Source organism: Syngnathus typhle, linkage group LG3 (genome assembly GCF_033458585.1).
Source record: "Syngnathus typhle isolate RoL2023-S1 ecotype Sweden linkage group LG3, RoL_Styp_1.0, whole genome shotgun sequence".
Taxonomy (NCBI): domain Eukaryota; kingdom Metazoa; phylum Chordata; class Actinopteri; order Syngnathiformes; family Syngnathidae; genus Syngnathus; species Syngnathus typhle.
The window spans coordinates 13,435,683-13,456,250 of NC_083740.1; the positions used below are offsets into that span (position 1 = coordinate 13,435,683).

At 41.3% G+C, this 20,568-nt stretch overlaps 1 protein-coding gene across 4 annotated transcripts in view; it reads left to right on the forward strand.

The window, feature by feature from the left end:
* The window catches only part of LOC133151881 (WD repeat-containing protein 17-like), a 62,902-nt gene that overhangs the window by 9,250 nt on the left and 33,084 nt on the right, over positions 1-20,568 (forward strand). For all 4 annotated transcript variants that reach the window (XM_061275280.1, XM_061275283.1, XM_061275282.1 and 1 more), the window contains exons 6-16: positions 383-523; positions 1,533-1,655; positions 13,397-13,584; positions 13,713-13,881; positions 13,984-14,075; positions 14,417-14,499; positions 14,991-15,077; positions 15,238-15,402; positions 15,582-15,697; positions 15,989-16,075; positions 19,745-19,894. In XM_061275280.1, coding sequence (XP_061131264.1) covers positions 383-523; positions 1,533-1,655; positions 13,397-13,584; positions 13,713-13,881; positions 13,984-14,075; positions 14,417-14,499; positions 14,991-15,077; positions 15,238-15,402; positions 15,582-15,697; positions 15,989-16,075; positions 19,745-19,894 — 1,401 coding nt within the window. The remainder of the gene's footprint in view (positions 1-382; positions 524-1,532; positions 1,656-13,396; positions 13,585-13,712; positions 13,882-13,983; positions 14,076-14,416; positions 14,500-14,990; positions 15,078-15,237; positions 15,403-15,581; positions 15,698-15,988; positions 16,076-19,744; positions 19,895-20,568) is intronic.

The following is a 20,568-nucleotide window of genomic DNA, read 5'->3' on the forward strand; positions in this document are numbered from 1 at the left end:
CGTAGCTGCATGTCTATTGTTTGTAACAACCCTATCCCCGTCAAAAGTGCTAAAGAATTCAATGAGTTATCATGAATGGGGCCAGATTCTAGCTGTTGTCTAACCCGTTCAGCCTTTGCCGCGAGGACCATTTATCTCTATTTTACCAAGATGTGCAATAAGTGACAGATCCAGATTGTACCGCTGGCCCCAATTCAATATGAGATTATACTGAAGTTAGGCATTTGGAACAAAAAAACAAAAAAAAGGTCAAATCAATTCCATAGTTTTATTGCAAGCAATTTTGCTGCTGCTGCTGTTGCAACTTTCCCATCAGGGGTATAACTCATTTAATACTTAGTGTATTCATAAAGCAAAATGTAACAGGGACTCTTTTTGACAGTGTCCAACCTCAATAATGGCATCAGGCTGGTGGACAGTGAGGCCTTGGCTTGTATTACGTCTTTCTGCTTTCCCTCGGCTGCTGCATCAGTTCAGTGTCTTGCATGGATTCCCTCTGCCCCCGGCATGTTCATCACTGGAGGTAAGCAAAAACAGTGGGTGTGGTGTGTTCCCCTGTGCCTTGATATTTGTTTACTGCCACATATGGTATTTTGCCTAAGACTTACATCTCAAGTTTTAACATATATACTGTAACTGCAAAATTGGACAATCAGTTTTTGTCATTAAAGCGGCAGTCCAGCAAACAAAACATTGCCACTTATATAATAGGTCTACAATGTCATCAACAAAATTTACACCAGTAAAATAATCTTTCGGGCTTTTTGGGGTGAGATATATAACAAACCGACCCATCAACTTTTGGGGTTCAGCTTCCTGTTCTTTTCCCATTTTACCCTGTCTACGTCACAAGAGGGAGGCAAGAGTTCTAATGTGTATTGTTTTCTGGCTTTGTTTGTCATGTTCTGTTGTCACAGTGTCTGAAATGAAGATTGTCAGCAAAATTCATATGGACATTGCTCTTGTTCACTTTTCAACCTGTGAACATATGAAAGCATTTTGCACAATATTCTGTATTTACTTACTCAAATGTGAGCGCCTATGAGCAAAAGCTACTGTCATCTCTACAAAATTGAAAATATTGTGCTGATCATTTTTGAAATTATTTTTATAGGTTCAAGTAGACATTCCAATTGGAGGAATGTACTGATGAATTTTGGTGGCAAACAGACACAAACAGTTTGCGCACTCTAGTTTCTATGGCTTGTCGAGCCAGAATTAGCTTTTGATGGCAAAACAAACAATATTAGCCGAACAATTTCAGATTCCTACCACCCAGACATGCGGGTAGGGAAACTGTTTTCATTTTCCTGATAAAACAAAACAAAACCATAAACTGAGCTTGATAGTGCAAAATAGGCCATCATGTTTGGACTCTCAGGTAATGTCTCTTCACATTTGTAATTGAATGGAGCTCATACCCTTTAAGAGAGCAGGTTCTTTACATTTGTAATTGAATGAAGCTCATAACGTACAGCATTAATGTTTTAGATAAAATATATTTTTAGCTTGCATAACCCTGTCTCTTTCAGACTCCCAGGTTGGAGTATTGAGGATATGGAATGTGTCTCGCTCTACTCCATTGGACAGTTTCAAACTGAAGAAGACGGGCTTTCATGCTTTACATGTTCTCAACTCTCCCCTTGCAAAGAGAGGTACAATTCAAAAAATGACCTTAAGAAACAAATATGCTTAACATATGCAGAGGCGGTGCACTTTGGTGGCCACGGGCATCATTGGTCACTCTCTGGGCACCCCCACACCTTGGGGAGAATTTTGATATTGTGGCGTCCCTACCATTCTCAGATAGATGGAGTACTCCTAGTTCAATTGCTACCCAAATAAAATTAATTCTCTGAACTATATACTAAAAGAACAAATTAAATAACCTGAAATAAACTTTTACAGGTTTTTTTTAAATAAACTTTGATTCACACCATCAACGTCAATCAAAAGCATTACTTTCACACCGTAGCAAGCAAACAACAAGGCTGAGAAGTGATTGTTTATTGTACCATCACAGTCACGGTTTCGTGAAAATGCACACATATACTTACATGGCAAACACATCATTCATAATACAAGCAAGAACTACCGTATTTTCCGCACTATTGAGCACACTTAAAAACTAAAATTTACTAAAGAAAAATAGTGCGCCTTATAATGCAGAGCGCCTTATATATAGATCAATTGATGAATTTGTTGATCCATACAGGTTGTACACAGCGCTCTGCCAAAATGTTTCAGTACGTTTTAGTACGACTAGTAAATTACAAGATTGCATCGCTTCCCAGCATTACGGCAACCGTGGTCAGGGGGCGTCACTGAATAGCTGTTGTACCCGCGAGGCTATTTCATTTCAAAATAGGCTCTTCCGTTAATGTTTTCGAGTATGTTTACAGATCAATATCCAACGGAATCAAAAATAAGCAGCACCAATGTGTTGAATCAGTCTTTAGTCAGTTCTGATCACTTTTATGGGAGAGAGTTTGAGATGTCATGCTTTTCCGACTATGCGTTTGCTATATGCATTTGTTATATGCTTTTCCTACTGCGCATGTGCGGACGCGTTGTATGTCGGGAGTCAAGGAAATGATTCAGTTGTTGTAATGGAGTAACGTTGTTGAAGTGTACAAGTAAAGTCTCGTGAGACGCACAGTTGTTGTTATCGTCGTTATTCAAATTCACATGGGAGCAGAAGATGGCCGCTGGTAATTACAAAGTCCCGCCAGCGTTTGATGAGAAGAAGTCTTACGAAAATTAGAAAAATGAAGTCGAAATATGGAGACTTGTTACGGACTTCGATAAAAAGAAGCAGGCTTTGGCGGTTGCCTTGTCGCAAACAGGAAGAGCGAGACAGAGCGCGCTGAAAGTATCCGCAGGGGATTTGAATACAGTTGATGGAATGACGACACTTTGGGGGAACCTGGACACAATCCTGCATGAAATTATAAAGAACTGTGAGACATGCATCAGGTATAGTAAACCAAAGCAAAAGCCAGCAGTAGGTCTACCCATGGCTACAGCCTACAATGAAACTGTAGCTATGGACTTACATGAGCTAGAGCCAGGGGTGTGGTATTTACATGCCATTGACCACTTCACAAGATTCAGTGCAGGGAGCATTATTACCACAAAGAAACCCAAAGAAATTGTGACCCAAAGAAATTGTGATGCACTTTATTCACTGCTGGATAAGTGTTCCTGGCCCGCCACGCAGACTGTTCACTGACAATGGGGGTGAATTTAATAATGAAGAAATGAGGGACATGGCTGAAAACTTTAACATGGAAGTGAAAACAACTGCAGCGTATAGCCCATGGAGCAATGGCCTCTTAGAAAGGCATAATCAAACCCTCACTGAAATCCTATTGAAAGTAAAGAGAGACAACGGATGTGATAGGAAGACAGCCCTTGACTGGGCCCTGATGGCTACAGTCCTTACCAACTTGTGTTGCCATCAGTTCTCACTGATAAGCCACCAGCTCTGGAAGGGATTAGGATGTCTACTTGGATAGCTCAGCACATCTCAGCATTGCATGCCACAAGGAAAGCGTTCACAGAAGCAGAATGCTCTGAGCTGATCCGAAGAGCCCTTCATAAACAACAACGACCTATATGAAACCAGGGATAAAGTTTACTATAAACCAGGGCTGTGGGCTCGGTTTGGACTCGGGGACTCGGACTCGGTCGGACTCGGTCATTTTTGCCGGACTCGGACTCAAACTCAGTGCTGATCTTGACCGAGTCCACCAAGTCCGACAATAAAAAAAAAAGAGGCAAGACGCAGCCAGAGTGTCAGGTTACAGTCAGCGCGGTAGGAGTTGGAAGAAGCAGTAAAAAGTCCACCAAACTCGTCGTAATGACCCGTGATATATGTTATATCCTTACTATTTTCCAGGTTCTTAGATAGCAAGAATAGGTCGGACAACGAGGTGAATGATAACTGCTTTATTCCTTACTCACAGTGCGTTCACAGGGCGTACCACAACAACACAGAATGCGCCCATCCCACTTCCGGGGTTTTTCTACTACGGAATTTGAGTTAGCCCAAAATACACAACATCTCTTCCCCTCTTACAATGAACGTGCTATATGCACCTATAACTTGACATCTTCAAGATCTATCAATAACTACCATTAAACAATTATCATATATGGTCCAGACAATTATGACAATAATATTCCCATGAAACCTTAACTTTGGGTGAGTGTGGATTACGTTGAATTATACCGAATTATAGCGAAAAACCGATGTCGTACGGCGTCGTACGGCGTCAGCACTATGTTGTTTTCAATAAAAACATGAAGAACTCACGTTTGCGTCAGTCAATTTTAATTTTTAGGATTATTCTCATTGGATGTCTTTAAATTCATCCGCGTTTTGCCATTGAAGCGGGGTGCATTCAAAAACCAGTCGTACAGACGGAAACGTTTTGTGAGCAAATCTTTCATAACGAGAATGATTTGAGTGAATTGATTTGAATAAATAATTGAGACGAAATTTCAGTTCTGAAGGCTTCTTTTGTCCCAAGCAAAGTGACAGATGGTTGGGGAGGGGGGATAAAAATTGTAAAATCAATTCACTCAAATCATTCTCGTTATGAAAGATTTGATCACAAAACGTGTGTGGCTTTTTCTTAAATGAACACGTTTGACATTGCTATCGTGTCAGCTTTTAATTATATTGCGCTGTCATGTTAAAGCAAATTAATAAATGCAACAATATTAATTTGCTTTGAAAATACCTGAGTAATAAAATAAAATGGATGGATGGATGAATGATGATCACAATTAAGTATAAACTCTCCTTTGTAATATATACTCCTTGTAGCCTGTACCCAAAAAGAGGAGTTTCTTTGCATCGAGGTTTATGCAAAGAGCTCACGTAATTATATGGTTGCGTTTTGGTGAAGTGAATGAGTGTTCCGTCTGTACGACTGGTCTTTGAATGCACCCCGCTTCAATGGCAGAACGCGGATGGCATCAAATGAGAATAATCCTTTATAAAAATCAAAATTGACTGACGCAAACGTGAGTTCTTCATGTTTTTATTGAAAACAACATAGTGCTGACGCCGTATGACATGGGTTTTTCGCTTTCCAAATAAGGGGTTGTCACTAATTATTTGTGTTTAGATAAATGTCTGAGCTATAATGGTGTAATTAATGATTAAAACTTGAAAGTATCTGTTTATTGTATTCGTTTATATGTTTAATAAAGACAAAGCCATCACAAAACTGTTGTAATTATTTAGATTCTGATCTAAATTAGCCTTGACTAAAGACTAAGCAGTCACATGAATTAACAGAAAAAATGGACAGCCGGACTCGGACTCATGGCCAAGAGGCCGGACTCGGACTCGGTGCAAAAATCCGACCGAGTCCACAGCCCTGCTATAAACGGGTGGATTCGACAGAGTGGAAAGGTCCAGGTGTGGTCATCGGCCAAGATGGTGTGGTGATATTTGTTCGGCACGGGGCACTTACCGTTTTTTTCCGTGTATAGTGCGCAAAATTTAACGAATTTATTGTCCTAAAATCTGGGGTGCGCATTATACATGGGTACAAAAAATGTTTATTTTTTTTTTTTTAAATTTCTTTTTTATTTTTTGTATTTTTTTTTTTAGAAAACAAAACCAACAACAGGACTGACCGACAAAGTCGTGGAACAAAAAGACAGGGTGACATTACCAAAGACAGGAACAGAAAGCAAACAGACATCATGACAGTAACACATGCAATGATCCGACGGTGAGCGAGGGGCAGACAGGACTTAAATACAAAACACGTTACATCGATTGAGGTGACACAGGAAGAGAGGGGCGACGCGAACAGAAACTATGGCAACCTAGACACATAGCAAAACTGGGGACGAGACGTGACAAATGTCCCTCGAACTGAAACTTGAAATCACCAAGTTTTGGTTTCCAAGGGTGTTTTTATTCCTCTTCAACGTCTCTCCCATACAGAGCCGCCTTTTTCACGTCCGCACGCCTCTTTCCCGTGCGCGCACGGAGCGCGGTGGTGCGTTTATGGGCAGTCGGAGAAATCAACGCCAAAAAAAAAATTACATCCAGCCTAGTTAAGACCATACCAAAGACTATAAAAATGGGACCCATTGCCTCCCTGGGTGTGTGACGATCATTGGGACTTAAAAAAAAAAAAAAAAAAAATAGCTGTGTGTTGAGGGAAAGAGAGTTGAAAATACCTCCTTACCAGAAACAGGACTTTTTGAAAATAACACTGTGGATGAAAGTGAAAAAGAGGCACCCTTAAACGATGAAGATGCTGAGGATAACAATGAGCCCCCTCACACATCAGCACGTTCAAATACTATTATTGAAGGACTAACGCTGAAAACTGGACAGGTGGTCACATATACAGACCGTGTAAGTGGCCAAGCACAAACCGGAAAAATCCTCAGCCGGGCAGGAAAGTCCACTGGAACATACAAAAACTGGTACAACTTACAGTATACAGAACCTGAGGAAATTGCTGGCACAACTGGATACAGAACCTGAGGAAATTGCTGGCACAACTGGATCAGTGGACTTAGGACAAGCGGACAATCTTCAGCTGGGTCCAACTGAGCATGCTGACTTATGTACAGACTGCCACGTAGAGGACATACTGATTGTGAATGATCATGCCTTCATTTCTGCTAAACATGCTGAACTCATCAACTGGAAACAAAACAATGTGTTTGAAGAGGTCAAAGAAGAAGGTCAGAAATGCATCTCCACAAGGTGGGTGTGCACACTCAAGGAAACACCACAGGGGGTCGTACCTAAAGCCAGGTTAGTTGCAAGAGGCTTTGCGGAAATGAGCACAGATGAGCTCCCAAAAGACACCCACATGTGCCGCAGAGTCTTTAAAAATGATTATGGCTGTATATCTCAAAGGAAATGGCAGCTGAACTCGATGGACATTAAAGCAGCCTTTTTTCAAGTTAACCAGAAATGTCTACATTCGCCCCCCCCAGAAAGCCCAGAGCAAAGGAACTGTGTGGAAATTGAAAAAATGTGTTTGTGGCTTGGCAGACGCTTCTCTGTACTGGTACAACAGGGTGAAAGACATTATGCAGCAGTCAGGAGGTATGTCAAAAGTGGATCCTGCAGTGTTTTACTGGTTAGATGACTCTGGCAATGTGATGGGAGTCCTTGCTTGCCATGTGGACGACTTTATCTTTTTTTTTATTAGTTTATTGTTTAGCACATGTTATTATATCAATAACTATGCAAGGAGGGAGACAAAGCCTGGGGCTTGTAAAGAGCTCCACTCCTTCTAACCCCCAATTCCAACCCTTAATGCTGAGTGCCAAGCAGGGAGGCAATGGGTCCCATTTTTACAGTCTTTGGTATGACCCGGCTGGGGTTTGAACCCACAACCTTCCAGTCTCAGGGCGGACACTCTAACCACTGAGCTGGTTCATCTTGGGGGGTTCAGAAAGATTCTCCATGACAGTCATTTCACACTTGAAAGCTGTCTTTGAAATTGGACGTGAAGAACACAACAGCTTCAGCTACATTGGAATGGAGCTTCTCTCTGTGGAGCATGAAATACAGGTGCAACAATGGACGTACTTAAAAAATCTTCAACAGATTCCTATTGACCCCACCAGAGCCACACAGCGAGAGGCCCTCTAAACAGACACTGAACATGACATGCTCAAGTCAAAGATTGGCCAGATGTAACCTGACATAATGTGTGACATATCCATTCTAGCATCCAGTACAAAGCATGCCACAGTCCAGACGCTGCATTGTGCAAATAAACCGATCAGGAAACTTAAGTCAGAGGAAGTTTCAGTAATTGGGAAAAGACAGCTCCCTAAAGCTGGTGGTGTTCAGTGATTCGTCCATGGGAAATCTTCCAGATGGAGGAACTCAAGGGGGGCATCTCATTATGCTTATCGGAGAAACTGGAAGATTCTCACCTATATACTGGCAATGAAAGAGAATTAGGAGAGTTGTTCGAAGCACTTTAGCAGGAGGGACTTTGGCACTTGGAGACAGTATTGACAGTGCAGTCTTCTTAGCCACACTGTATTCAGAGCTCACCACAGGTGACTGTAAACGGAACAATTTGCCTATTGTTTGTGTAACCGACAACCACTCTCTTTTTGACGCCATCAAATCCACCAAGTCTGTAACAGAGAAAAGACTCAGACTCAAGATCAGCAGTATGAAGGAACTAGTCAGCTCTGGGACTATTCAGCAGATGCTGTGGTCAGCGACTAAGGAGCAACTCGCTGACTGTTTGACCAAGAAAGGGGCGTCTGCACTCGTTTTGCTGAGGGCCCTCAGTGAAGGTGTATGGCAACTTAAAACCTAAATGGACTTGACACAAAATACTTTTTGTTCATACTGTTCTACTCTTGTTATTAAAGCTGAAACCTTAAATTTGGTTCTATGTTAAGGTAAAAAAATGGAAGGAAATATTGTTTCCACTGCTTTTCTTTAAAGAAGAAAGGGGAGTTTGTTATGCTTTTCCTACTATGCGTTTGCTATATGCATTTGTTATGTTTTTCCTACTGCGCATGTGCGGACGCGTTGTACGTCGGGAGTCAAGGAAATGATTCAGTTGTTGTAATGGAGTCACGTTGTTGAAGTGTACAAGTAAAGTCTAGTGAGACGCACAGTTGTTATCGTCGTTATTCAAGACATGAGAAACGTGATTGTTTACAGGGGGCCGCCATGACACTTTGCTGAGGCTCATGGGAGTCTGTGAGCTGAGGCTCATGGGAGTTTGCGGGTGGCTATTTCAAGGCTATTTCATTTCAAAATACCGTAATGTTCGGACAATAAGTCGCTCCGGAGTACAAGTCGCATCAGCCATAAAATGCCCAAAAAAGTGAAAAAAAACATATATAAGTCGCTCCGGAGTATAAGTCGCATTTTGGGGGGCAATTTATTCGACAAAATCCAACACCAAGAACAGTCATGAACGAGCAACAACAGGCTAAACTAGTGCTTCTCAAATAGTGGGGCGCGCCCCCCTTGGGGGGCGCGGTGCTATTCCTGGGGGGGCGCGTGTGACCCTGGGGAACAGGCTTTTTTTTTGGCAGTACTAGAATAAAGTGTAATTGCGAATCTTCACAGCAGGGGGCAGTGGCGCTCTCATTGTTACTTCTGTGACGTTTGCGACAGTGCAACATTTTACGACTTACAAGACAAGTTAGGATAGTCACGGTGGGGAAGGGGGGGCGCGAATAGTTTTCTTCTTGCTAGGGGGGGGCGTAACAGAAAATAATTGAGAAGCACTGGGCTAAACGATAGGTATGCTAACGTGACATAAACACAAACGAAGAGCTGAGAACGGGCCTGATGTAAAATTCTGTATTATTCAAAAAACCATTACATAAATAACATGTTAATAAAACCATCTGTGTCCCTCCAATTCATTAAATCCATCAATCGTCCTTTGTCAACAATGCGTCAATATTCCACACGCCCATATAACGATATATAAATTAGAAATCAAATACAGTGCCTCCCGAAAGTATTCGGCCCCCTTGAACCTTCCAACATTTCGCCACATTTCAGGCTTCAAACATAAAAATATAAAATTTTAATTTTTTGTCAAGAACAAGTGGGACACAATCGTGAAGTGGAATGAAATTGATTGGATAATTTAAACTTTTTTAACAAATAAAAAACTGAAAAGTGGGGTGTGCAATATTATGAGAGGTTCAGTGAGGATCTTTGAATGATCCAATGTTGTCCTAAATGACTGACGATGATAAATAGAATGCACTTGTGTGTAATCAAGTCTCCGTATAAATGCACCTGCTCTTTTATAGTCTCAGGGTTCTGTTTAAAGCGCAGAGAGAACCATGAAGACAAAGGAACACACCAGGCAGGTCCGAGATACTGTTGTGGAGAAGTTTAAAGCCGGATTTGAATACAAAAATATTTCCCAAGCTTTAAACATCTCAAGGAGCGCTGTGCAAGCAATTATATTGAAATGGAAGGAGTATCAGACCACTGCAAATCTACCAAGACCCGGCCGTCCCTCCAAACTTTCGTCTCAAACAAGGAGAAGACTGATCAGAAATGCAGCCAAGAGGCCCATGATCACTCTGGATGAACTGCAGATAACTACAGCTGAGGTGGGAGAGTCTGTCCATAGGACCACAATCAGTCGTGCACTGCACAAATCTGTCCACAAGAGTGCCACACACAAAATTAAAATTTTATATCTTTATGTTTGAAGCCTGAAATCTGGCAAAATGTTGAAAGGTTCAAGGGGGTCTAATAGTTTCGCAAGGCACTGTAACTATTATATAAGCAATAATATTATCAAACCATCTGCACTCTAAATCATTAAATCCATCGATCAAATTCCTCGTCCTTTGGCAACAACGCCACGCGTGAGCCCTGACGTCAGCCTCGTCGTTATTCCACAGATCTACTATATAACTATATTGTAGCCTTAACAAAGTACAAGGGAAGACGTGGGTTTGGTAAACGGCTCTTTATTTAACAAAACAAACTTCCAGGCGTGTGGCGGCGTGGACTTCCAGCCACGGAAGTGGTAGAGAGATCCATAGAATAGGACCGGGCGTGCGTAAAAGCCATGACCGAGCCCCGTCCACCTGTCCCTGGACAGCCACCCGGCCGAGCGCCGGCCCCTGACTTCAATCCACGGTGGTGAAAGACAGCTCCTTAGAGTAGGACCGGGCGTGGGTAAAAGCCATAATAGTTTTTCAAACCTTCTGTGTCACTCCAAATCCTTAAATCCTTCAAACTCTTCGTCCGCCGTGTCGCTTAGAAACAAAGCCGCTAATGATGCCAGTAGTACGTGGGGCCCTTCGTCAACTTCGTCATCCCGTGATCAATCTTTGTTTTTTATGTAAACAACCGCCGCGTCACGCCGTGCTGCTGACGTCACTTGAAATTCAAATTACAGTAATCCCTTGCTTTATCGTGGTTTCACTTTTCTGGGGGGGGGGGAATTTTTTATATTTTTATTATAAGTTGCCCCCCCACCCAAACTATGAAAAAAAACGCGATTTATAGTCCGAAAATTACGGTAGGCTGCTCCGTTAATGTTTCAAGTAAATTTACGGATCGATGTGGAAGGGAAACATAAGCAGTATCAATGTGTTAGATCGAACCTTAGTCGGTTCCAATCACGTTTATAGGAGATGGTTTGAGAAACCCGATTGTTTACTTAGGGCTCATTGGTTATTTGCTAGTGGATGCATACTGCAACCATAGTCAACCTCAGTTTGTTGCAGTATAACTTCTATTTTATGCACCTTTTAATCCGGTGCGCCCTATATAAGAAATAATTTCTAAAATAAAAAATTAAATGAGGGTGCGCCTTATAATCCAGTGCGCCTTATGGAACGAAAAATAGGGTAACCTAAGTAACATTAAGAATTGGGAAGAATTAAGAGACTTGTATGTCATTGTGATTTTTAGATACGATTTGAATGAATGGGCCCTCAATTACAGTCTACGAAATGGTGTCCTGCATCAATGACAATCGATCAATGTGATTGGCTGTAGCTAGCAAATCAGTGCATGAGATAGAAATAGACTGCGATAGTACACTAAAGCAAAGCCATGGATAATAAGCTCGCATTATCTGGTAGATTAAGATGCAAAACATTGCCTTCTGTTTTTATTTGATCTTGCTCGTATTTTAAATGTGTTGAGCAAGTTTTTGGATTGGTGTGAATTTTATTTCATGAAATCCTGAATGTGGCTGGTATGATAAACTGAGTTTTCAGGGAGTTGAAACGGTTACGGGAATCCAGATGTACAACTGCGGTCATGTGCATTTACATATGCTTATGGCCACCTTTCGGTGAGATATTGTGTCACCCTGGCCACCCCAAAGAAGGATTTCTGGCTACACCCATGGTCACATGCAACTTTCATTATAGGCCTCCTGTATACTGCATGTAGCCTAATAATTTGCACGTCTCAAGGACAAAGCACAAGAATAATGATAGATAGATAAAAGATTAAGATTAAGATTAAAGATTAAGATAAAGATAAAAGATACCATTTGTGATGATTGAGTGGAGCAGGGTGACCAAATACAGCTTGGACTAGGGTTTATTGAAGGGAAGGGAGGTGGACGAACAAAGACACAGGCGGGACAGAGGCTCACGGACAGCAGGCAGGAAACAGAAGTCGACTCGGACACGGAACAGACACGGGAACAGATTCTGACCGTGAGCCTCCACACAAGACCGGGGGTGAATGGATGAGCAGGACAGGAACCACAGGCGCAGACACAGACGGAAAGCAACAGTAGACACCGACACAGAGAAACACACAGGGTTTAAATACATGAGATAACAAGAGGGAGTAGGTGACAGAATTTACGGTGATGAAAGGGGTGTGGCTGAGGGAAGCTGAGCGTCCTCTGGCACGGCACGTCACACCATTTCATTATAGTGAAAATGTATTTGCACCTTCTGGTTCTCGACTTAAATGTTTAAGAACAGCAAATGCAAGTAAAGATCACACAAGATAAACATAAAATGCATTTTTCTATTAAGGGGAAAAAATATTCAAAGTTACTTGAAAAACGAGTGCAGCGGTCAGCCTCTTCACTGGACACTGGATTGGCTGCATCAGCCATAGCAGGGCGAATGCTTCTTTTGTCAGGGCTAGAGATGCAATTAAGCGTAGCCATGCACGTGGCCCATTCGAGTCCATCAATTTCAGATATGCATCTGTGCAACAAACCTCCGAGTTCGGCTTGGAGAAATATTAAAGTTGGACTTAAAAAATCCACCACACGGCCCTAGTGACAACATACGATGACAAAATAAATGGCTGGATGGATGGATGGATGGATGGATGGATGGATGGAAATCCATGGTTCCACGGAGGCTGACCTTTCAACCAAGTGTGGCCGTCTACCACCATTAAAAAACTAGATTGGCTCTTTATGGAATGTTAAAATTTTTCGAAATTGTGTGTCGTGAATCTAAATTATATCGATCAATTAATTTTCTGAACCACTTATCTTCATGAGGTTCATGGGTGTGCTGAAGCCTATCCCACCAGTTTTTGGACAGTAGGCAGCGATATCACAGGGTGCACACAGATAAATAACCCTTCACACTCAAAATCACAGCTATGAACATGTTTTAAGAATGTGAAAGGAGTACACTGAGGAAACCCGCACAGAAACGGAGAGAACATGCAAACTCCACACAGTAAGGCAAACCCACAACCTCTGGACTGTGAGGCGAACGTGCCAACCAGTCAACCATCGTGCTTCCCTCTGCATAATATACATATGAGCTCCAATTTTTGAATTGAACTGAAATTGTCCAGTTGAACTTTTCGATGAAATTCTAATTGATTGTGATGCACCTGTAGTACAGTATATGTAATAGTTTTGTTTGATTCTGTCACTTATAGCTCAGAGTTCCTGTTGTTCCGGTAAAAGTCAACACACCAGCTCTACGAGTGAGGCAGTACCTCCCCCGACCTTGTCACAGAACCAGTCCTTCTCTTTGCCTCCTGGCCATGTAGTGTGTTGTTTTATGGATGGAGGGGTAGGACTCTATGACATGGGTGCCAAGAAGTGGGACTTTCTACGAGACCTGGTATTCTAATGAAAGGAGTTGCATTTTGCATTTTTTTTAAAAACAATGAAAAAATGTTTTCTTTAAGTAACTGAAAAATGTTTTTCAATTATGTCTTAGAAGAATTCATGACAGTTGACCATTTGCAGGGCCATGTCGAGACCATCTTCGATTGCAAGTTCAACCCTGATGATCCTAACTTGTTGGCCACTGCTAGTTTTGACGGAACCATCAAAATATGGGACACAAACACACTAACAGCAGTTTATACCTCCCCAGGCAATGAAGGTGTGGTTTACTCCTTGTCCTGGGCTCCAGGTAACATAAGCACACCCACCCACACTTACTCATGTACACACAAATTCAGTACAATTTCCCAGTTTTAACAGAAGAATGTAAAACACTCTGTGTGCTTCGAAGGTGACCTAAACTGCATTGCAGGAGCAACATCACGCAATGGAGCTTTCATTTGGGACATCCGGAAAGGAAAAATAATCACACGCTTTAATGAGGTTTCTTGCTTCACTGCTATAATATATTATAAGATTATGTTTTTTCCATATTTCGTAACACTGCGCCCGATTTTACAAAAGGAGGTTGTGGATGTGTGGGCATGATCTGTTTATTTCAAATAGAATCTAATTATTTTTTATTCTATTTTGCTGTATGTATATTGCAGGTGTATATGATATGGTACAGTCCTTTTGTGTGTTGTAAAAAAAGAAATAAGAAACATGATTTGCCTCACCTTTTCCTGGGTCAAATATGTTATCTGGTTTCTTTTAATACTTGAAGTCTATGTAACTGAATGAAAATGTGACCTTTTGTTAATGTTCGTTTAATCTTCCTCCAGCATGGTAAAAATGGCATATTTTGTATATCCTGGAGTCACAAAGATTCAAAGCGAATTGCAACCTGTAGTGGTGATGGATTCTGGTAAGTGGTAATTTTAGTTTTACATTATTATATTACAGTATATATCAATATTCTGGCGGTTTGGCAGCACACTGGTTAGCACACTGCTTAGCACGTCCGCCTCACAGTTAGGAGGGTGTGGGTTCGATTCCACCACCGGCCCTCCCTGTGTGGAGTTTGCATGTTCTCTCCGTGCCTGCGTGGCTTTTCTCCGGGCATTCTGGTTTCCTCCCACATCCCCAAAAACAAGCTTGGTAGGCCAATTGAACACTCCAAATCGTGAGTGCGAGTGTGAATGGTTGTTCGTCTCTGTGTGCCCTGCTGGCAACCAGTTTAGGATGTCCCCCGCCTACTGCCTGATGACTGCTGGGATAGGCTCCAGCACGCTCGCGACCCCCATGGGGACAAGGGGTATAGAAAATGCATGGATGGATATCAATATTCTTCCAAAATGCTGATTACATACATTATGTACGTATGTATCTTGAGTTTTTGTCTCCTTTTTTTAACAGCATTATTCGAACCATTGATGGTAAAATCCTTCACAAGTACAAACATCCTGCTGCAGTCTTTGGCTGTGACTGGAGTCAAAACAACAAGTATGTTCTACCTTTTTAACAGGAAAAGCAAAGTATCATGTCAATTATTACTGAATCCATACAGAAAATAAAACACAATTGCAAGATAACGCTATCAGGTTATTATTTTAGACACTAACATAGCTATAACTGTTTTATAATGGCTGAACTCTTCCCGCAGGGATATGATTGCTACTGGTTGTGAGGATAAGAATGTTCGCGTGTATTACCTGGCCACCAGCTCAGACCAGCCACTCAAAGTCTTCATTGGACACCTAGCTAAAGTATTTCATGTCCGTTGGTCTCCGCTCAGAGAGGGGATACTGTGTTCTGGATCAGATGATGGGTGGGTTGAAACACAAACTGTTAAAGACAATTTCCCCCCCAAACTCTAAAGATAAATGAAATGATAATAATGTATGAGCATACAATACTGTACAATATGCACAAGTGAATTTATCTGTACATTGTGCTGTTAAAAAACAACTTTAAATTAAAAGAGCACTTGTGATTATGTTTGGACAGTACTGTTCGTATATGGGACTACACACAGGATGCATGTATCAATGTGTTGAGTGGTCATACAGCACCAGTCAGAGGCCTGATGTGGAACACAGAGATTCCATACCTCCTAATTTCAGGTATGCTTTTTGTACCAACTGTAACTATACTTTTTGTATTATACAGTTCGCTCTTCAACTGTTAAAATAAGATCAGTCAGCGTTTATAAATGAACAAAGTTATAGTCCAGATGCAACTAGGAAAAAAATGAACAAATAACAAGCCTAAAACATACAACAAACATGAACATGGAAGTTATAGCATATCAAGAAAATGACTTGGGTCATTGCACTCTATTATTTGACCACTAAACAACATTGATAAATCAAAAATGTACACACACTGGCTCCTTAACGTTTTTTTTTTTCTAGGCTCTTGGGATTATACAATCAGAGTTTGGGACACAAGAGATGGCAACTGCCTGGACACAGTCTATGATCATGGTGCTGATGTTTACGGTAAAAATAATGGCTCGAAAGAATGAAAGGCTGTAGAACAGGGTTCGCCAGCAAAAAATGAGATTGGCTGCCTAGTTCATTTACTTAAATCAATAGGTACCGTATTTTTTGCTCCAAAAAGCGCACTGGATTATAAAGCGCACCCTCATAGAATGTTTTATTTTAGAAATGATTTCATATATAGAGCGCACCAGCTTAAAAGGCGCATAAAATAGAAGCTATACTGCAACAAACTGAGGTTGACTAGGATTGCGGTATGCATCCACTAACCAATAACCAATTAGCCCTCAGTTTGAGGAACGCGATTGTTTACTATCTCCTATAAAAGAACCGACTAAAGTTCGATCTAACACATTGGTACTGCTTACTTATGTTTCCCTTCCATATCGATCCGTAAATGTATTTGAAACCTCAACGGAGCAGCCTATTTTGAAAAGAAATAGCCTTGTGCGTATAGCAGCTATCATTATAGCATTAGCCTCCTGCTAACTCCCTTGAGCCTCAGCTCGCAGACTCCCATGAGCCTCAGCAAAGTGTCATGGTAGCCCCCTGTAAACAATCACGTCTCTCAAACTCTCTTCCGTAAAAGTGATCGGAACCGAATAAAGACTGATTTAACACATTGGTGCTCCTTATTTATGATTTTGTTGTATATTGATACGTAAATGTACTCAAACATTAACGGAACAGCCTATTTTGAAATGAAATAGCCTCATGGGTACAACGGCTATTCAGTGACGCCCCCTGACCACGGTTGCCGTAATGCTGGGAAGCAATGCGACCTTGTAATTTACTGGTCGTACTAAAACGTACCGAAACATTTTGGCGGAGCGCTGTGTACAAACAGTATGGATCAACAAATTCATCTATTGATCCATATATAAGGCACTCTTCATTATAAGGCGCACTGTGTTTTTTTGAGTAAATTTTAAGCTTTTAAGTGTGCCTAATAGTGCGGAAAATACGGTAATCATATTTGTAAGAGGAACAACATTAAGTAGTATTTGGATAAAACATGGTTCACGTCACAATTAATAGATAATTTCATATTGAAATAACAGAAGTCAATTACCTTTCTCTGCTGTGACTTTAACAAGTGTGGACTATCACCTGGTACAAAATTTGCCTAACATGCCATTTGGAGTGAAAATAACCATTGTGGTAAAGTAGGCAACTGTTTAACTTCCAGTTTTGAGGTCATGGGTTCAAATCCATGCTTTGGCTTTCCCCATATGAGTTAACATCTTCTCCCTGTTTGTGTGGAGTTTCTTTTCTGCTTAGCTTGTAGTTCTGAGGTCATGGGTTCAAATCCATGCTTTGGCATTCCTATGCGAGTTAGCATCTTCTCCCTGTATATGTGGAGTTATTTTGGGTATACTGAGAAAAAGCATAATGGGCGTATTTTGTATAAACAAATGGAAAATGTACTTATGTTCACTTAACTTGACTATTTGCAATTATAGTTGGTTCAACAAAATAGTAATTACCGTAATTTTCTGACTATAAGTCGCTCCGGAGTATAAGTCGCACCAGCCATAAAATGCCCCAAAAAGTGAAAAAAAAACATATATGTCGCTCCGGAGTATAAGTCGAATTTTGGGGGGCAATTTATTCGACAAATTCCAACACCAAGAGCAGTCATGAACGAGCAACAGGCTAAACGATAGGTATGCTAACGTGACATAAACACAAACTAAGACTTGAGAACGGCCCTGACGTAAAATTCAGAGTTATTCAAAAAACTATTACATAAATAACACGTTAATAAAACCATCTGTGTCACTCCAATTCATTAAATCCATCAATCGTCCTTTGTCAACAATGCGTGCGCGCCGCTGACGGCGCTTGCACTTCAAAATATTCCACAGGCCCATATAACGATATATAAATTATATATCAAATAACTATTATATAAGCAATAATGTTATCAAACCATCTGTGTCACTCCAAATCATTAAATCCATCGATCGTCCTTTGTCAACAATGGGTGTGCGCAGCTGACGGCGCTTGCACTTCAAAATATTCCACAGGCCCATATAACGATATATAAATTAGATATCAAATAACTATTATATAAGCAATAGTATTATCAAACCATCTGTGCACTCTAAATCATTAAATCCATCGATCAAATTCCTCGTCCTTTGTCAACAACGCCGCGTGTGCGCCCTGACGTCAGCCTGTCGTTATTCCACAGATCTACTATATAACTATATTGTAGCGTTAACGAAGTTCAAGTAAAGACGTGGGTTTGGTAAACGGCTCTTTATTTAACAAAACAAACTTCCAGGCGTGTGGCGGTATGGACTTCCAGCCACGGAAGTGGAAGAGAGCTCCATAGAATAGGACTGGGCGTGCGTAAAAGCCATGACCGAGCCCCATCCACCGTCCCCGGACAGCCACCCGGCCGAGCGCCGGCCCCCGACTTCTATCCACGGAGGTGAAAGGGAGCTCCGTAGAGTAGGACTGGGCGTGCGTAAAAGCCCTAATAGTCTGTGTCACTCCAAATCCTTAAATCCTTCAAACTCTTCGTCCGTCGTGTCACTTAGAAACAAAGCCGCTAATGATGCCGGTAGTACGTGGGGTCCTTCATCATCTTCGTCAACCCGTGATCAATCTTTGTCCTTTATGTAAACAACCGCTGCGCCACGCCGCGTTGCGCTGCTGACGTCACTTGAAATTCAAATTACAGTAATCCCTTGCTACATTGCGGTTCGTTTATTGCGGTTTCACTTTTTGTTTTTGGATAATTTTTGAAAAAAAACACACAAGTCGCTCCTTATTATAAGTCGCCCCCCCACCCAAACTATGAAAAAAAACGCGACTTTTAGTCCGAAACTTACGGTAGGTGGAAATTATTTCCATATTTTTATTACGTTCACCGAGCACATTTTCAACAAATTATTTCTTTGAATGTAGGTGAACCCCCAAGGAACAAATGAGTAGATTGCAGGCCTGTTTTAAAAAGAAGCATTACTCATGGGACGTTGAGATTTCCTAGGGTTTTGATAATTTTTAAATGTTAGCATTTGCCGAGGCTTTATAGGAATAAAGTGTTCCATATTGATACCACATTATCACATCTTTAAATGTGAGAGAATGTCCTGATGAAGGTTTGGGTTTTGGACACCCTATTTGGTCATGAGAAACAGAACATCAAAAATAAAGCAATTTAGTAATTTGATTAAATGTGTTATTTCAGAAGTATGTAACAAACTGACTTACTCACTGACTGACTGAGTAATTAACTCATTGTATTAAATCATGGCTTAAAGAAGTGGATGTCAGTTTATCAAAATATATCAAAATATAAAAAATAAAACAATTTTAGTAATTTGATTAAATGTGTTATTTCAGAAGTATGTACCAAACAAACTGACTGACTGACTCACTGATTGACTTACTACCATTGAATCATGGCTCAAAGAAGTAGATCTCAATTTCAAAATGGGCAGTGACACCCCCTTGTTGTAGAATTACAATAGATAGCCAATGGTATAGTTTCTTTTATAGAAGTCTGAAAAGTAACAACAAAAAGATCTTATTATAATTAATTATTCTCAAATCTAATTTGTGTGTGGGTGTGCGTGCGTATGTCTCTGGGGGAGTGTGTGTGTGTTTGTGTGTGTGTGTGTGCGTGCGTGTGCATGTGCATGTGTGTGTGTTTAGGTTTAACATGCCATCAGAATCGTCCTTTCACCATGGCCAGTTGTAGCAGAGACAGCACAGTGAGGCTTTGGTCTTTGACCCCTCTAATCTCTCCTCTGCTGCTAAACATCCTCACCAACCAACCTTGGGAGAAAATAATTGGAAATACTGGTAAGCTTTATTCATACTGGGTTAGTTCTGTTTTGTTCTGTTCTGGATTCTACAAAGATATAGACCAGGGGTGTGCAATCTTTTTAACTTGCCGGCTGAATTGGGTTCTAAATTTTGACCGGGAGGGCCGAACCAGGAGCAGATAGATAGTGTTTGTCTAAAGCAGGGGTGGCCACCCAGTCAGAGACTAAGAGCCACATTTTTTACTGTGTCATCGCACAGAGCCACATCATACACATGAGCACACATGAACACCGTCGCACCCCCCCCCCCCCTTGGCCACCCCTGGTTTAGCGTCTTGTCAGCTTTTCTGGACCTAATGGGCCCCCGTAGTCACAGTCGCCATTCATTAAGAAGCCAGCAAAACCAATCGCTCTGCCCTGTGTTCATCGTCATATATTTGTTTAGCTGTGCATTTTTTCCTTGCCATTTTGAGAGCGAAATTGACACTCCTTAAATGGGTTTGTCCCTCCTCCTTTGCGGGATTTCACCTCACGCGCATGCGCGTTTGACCAAAATACCATATTGAACTCAAGCGAAGCAAATACCCACAAAAAATAAACACAAAGTCAAAGTCAGCTTTATTGTCAATCCCTTCATATGTCAAGACACACAAAGAAACCGAAATTCCGTTTCCTCCATCCCACGGTGACGAGACACAGTACACGATAAAC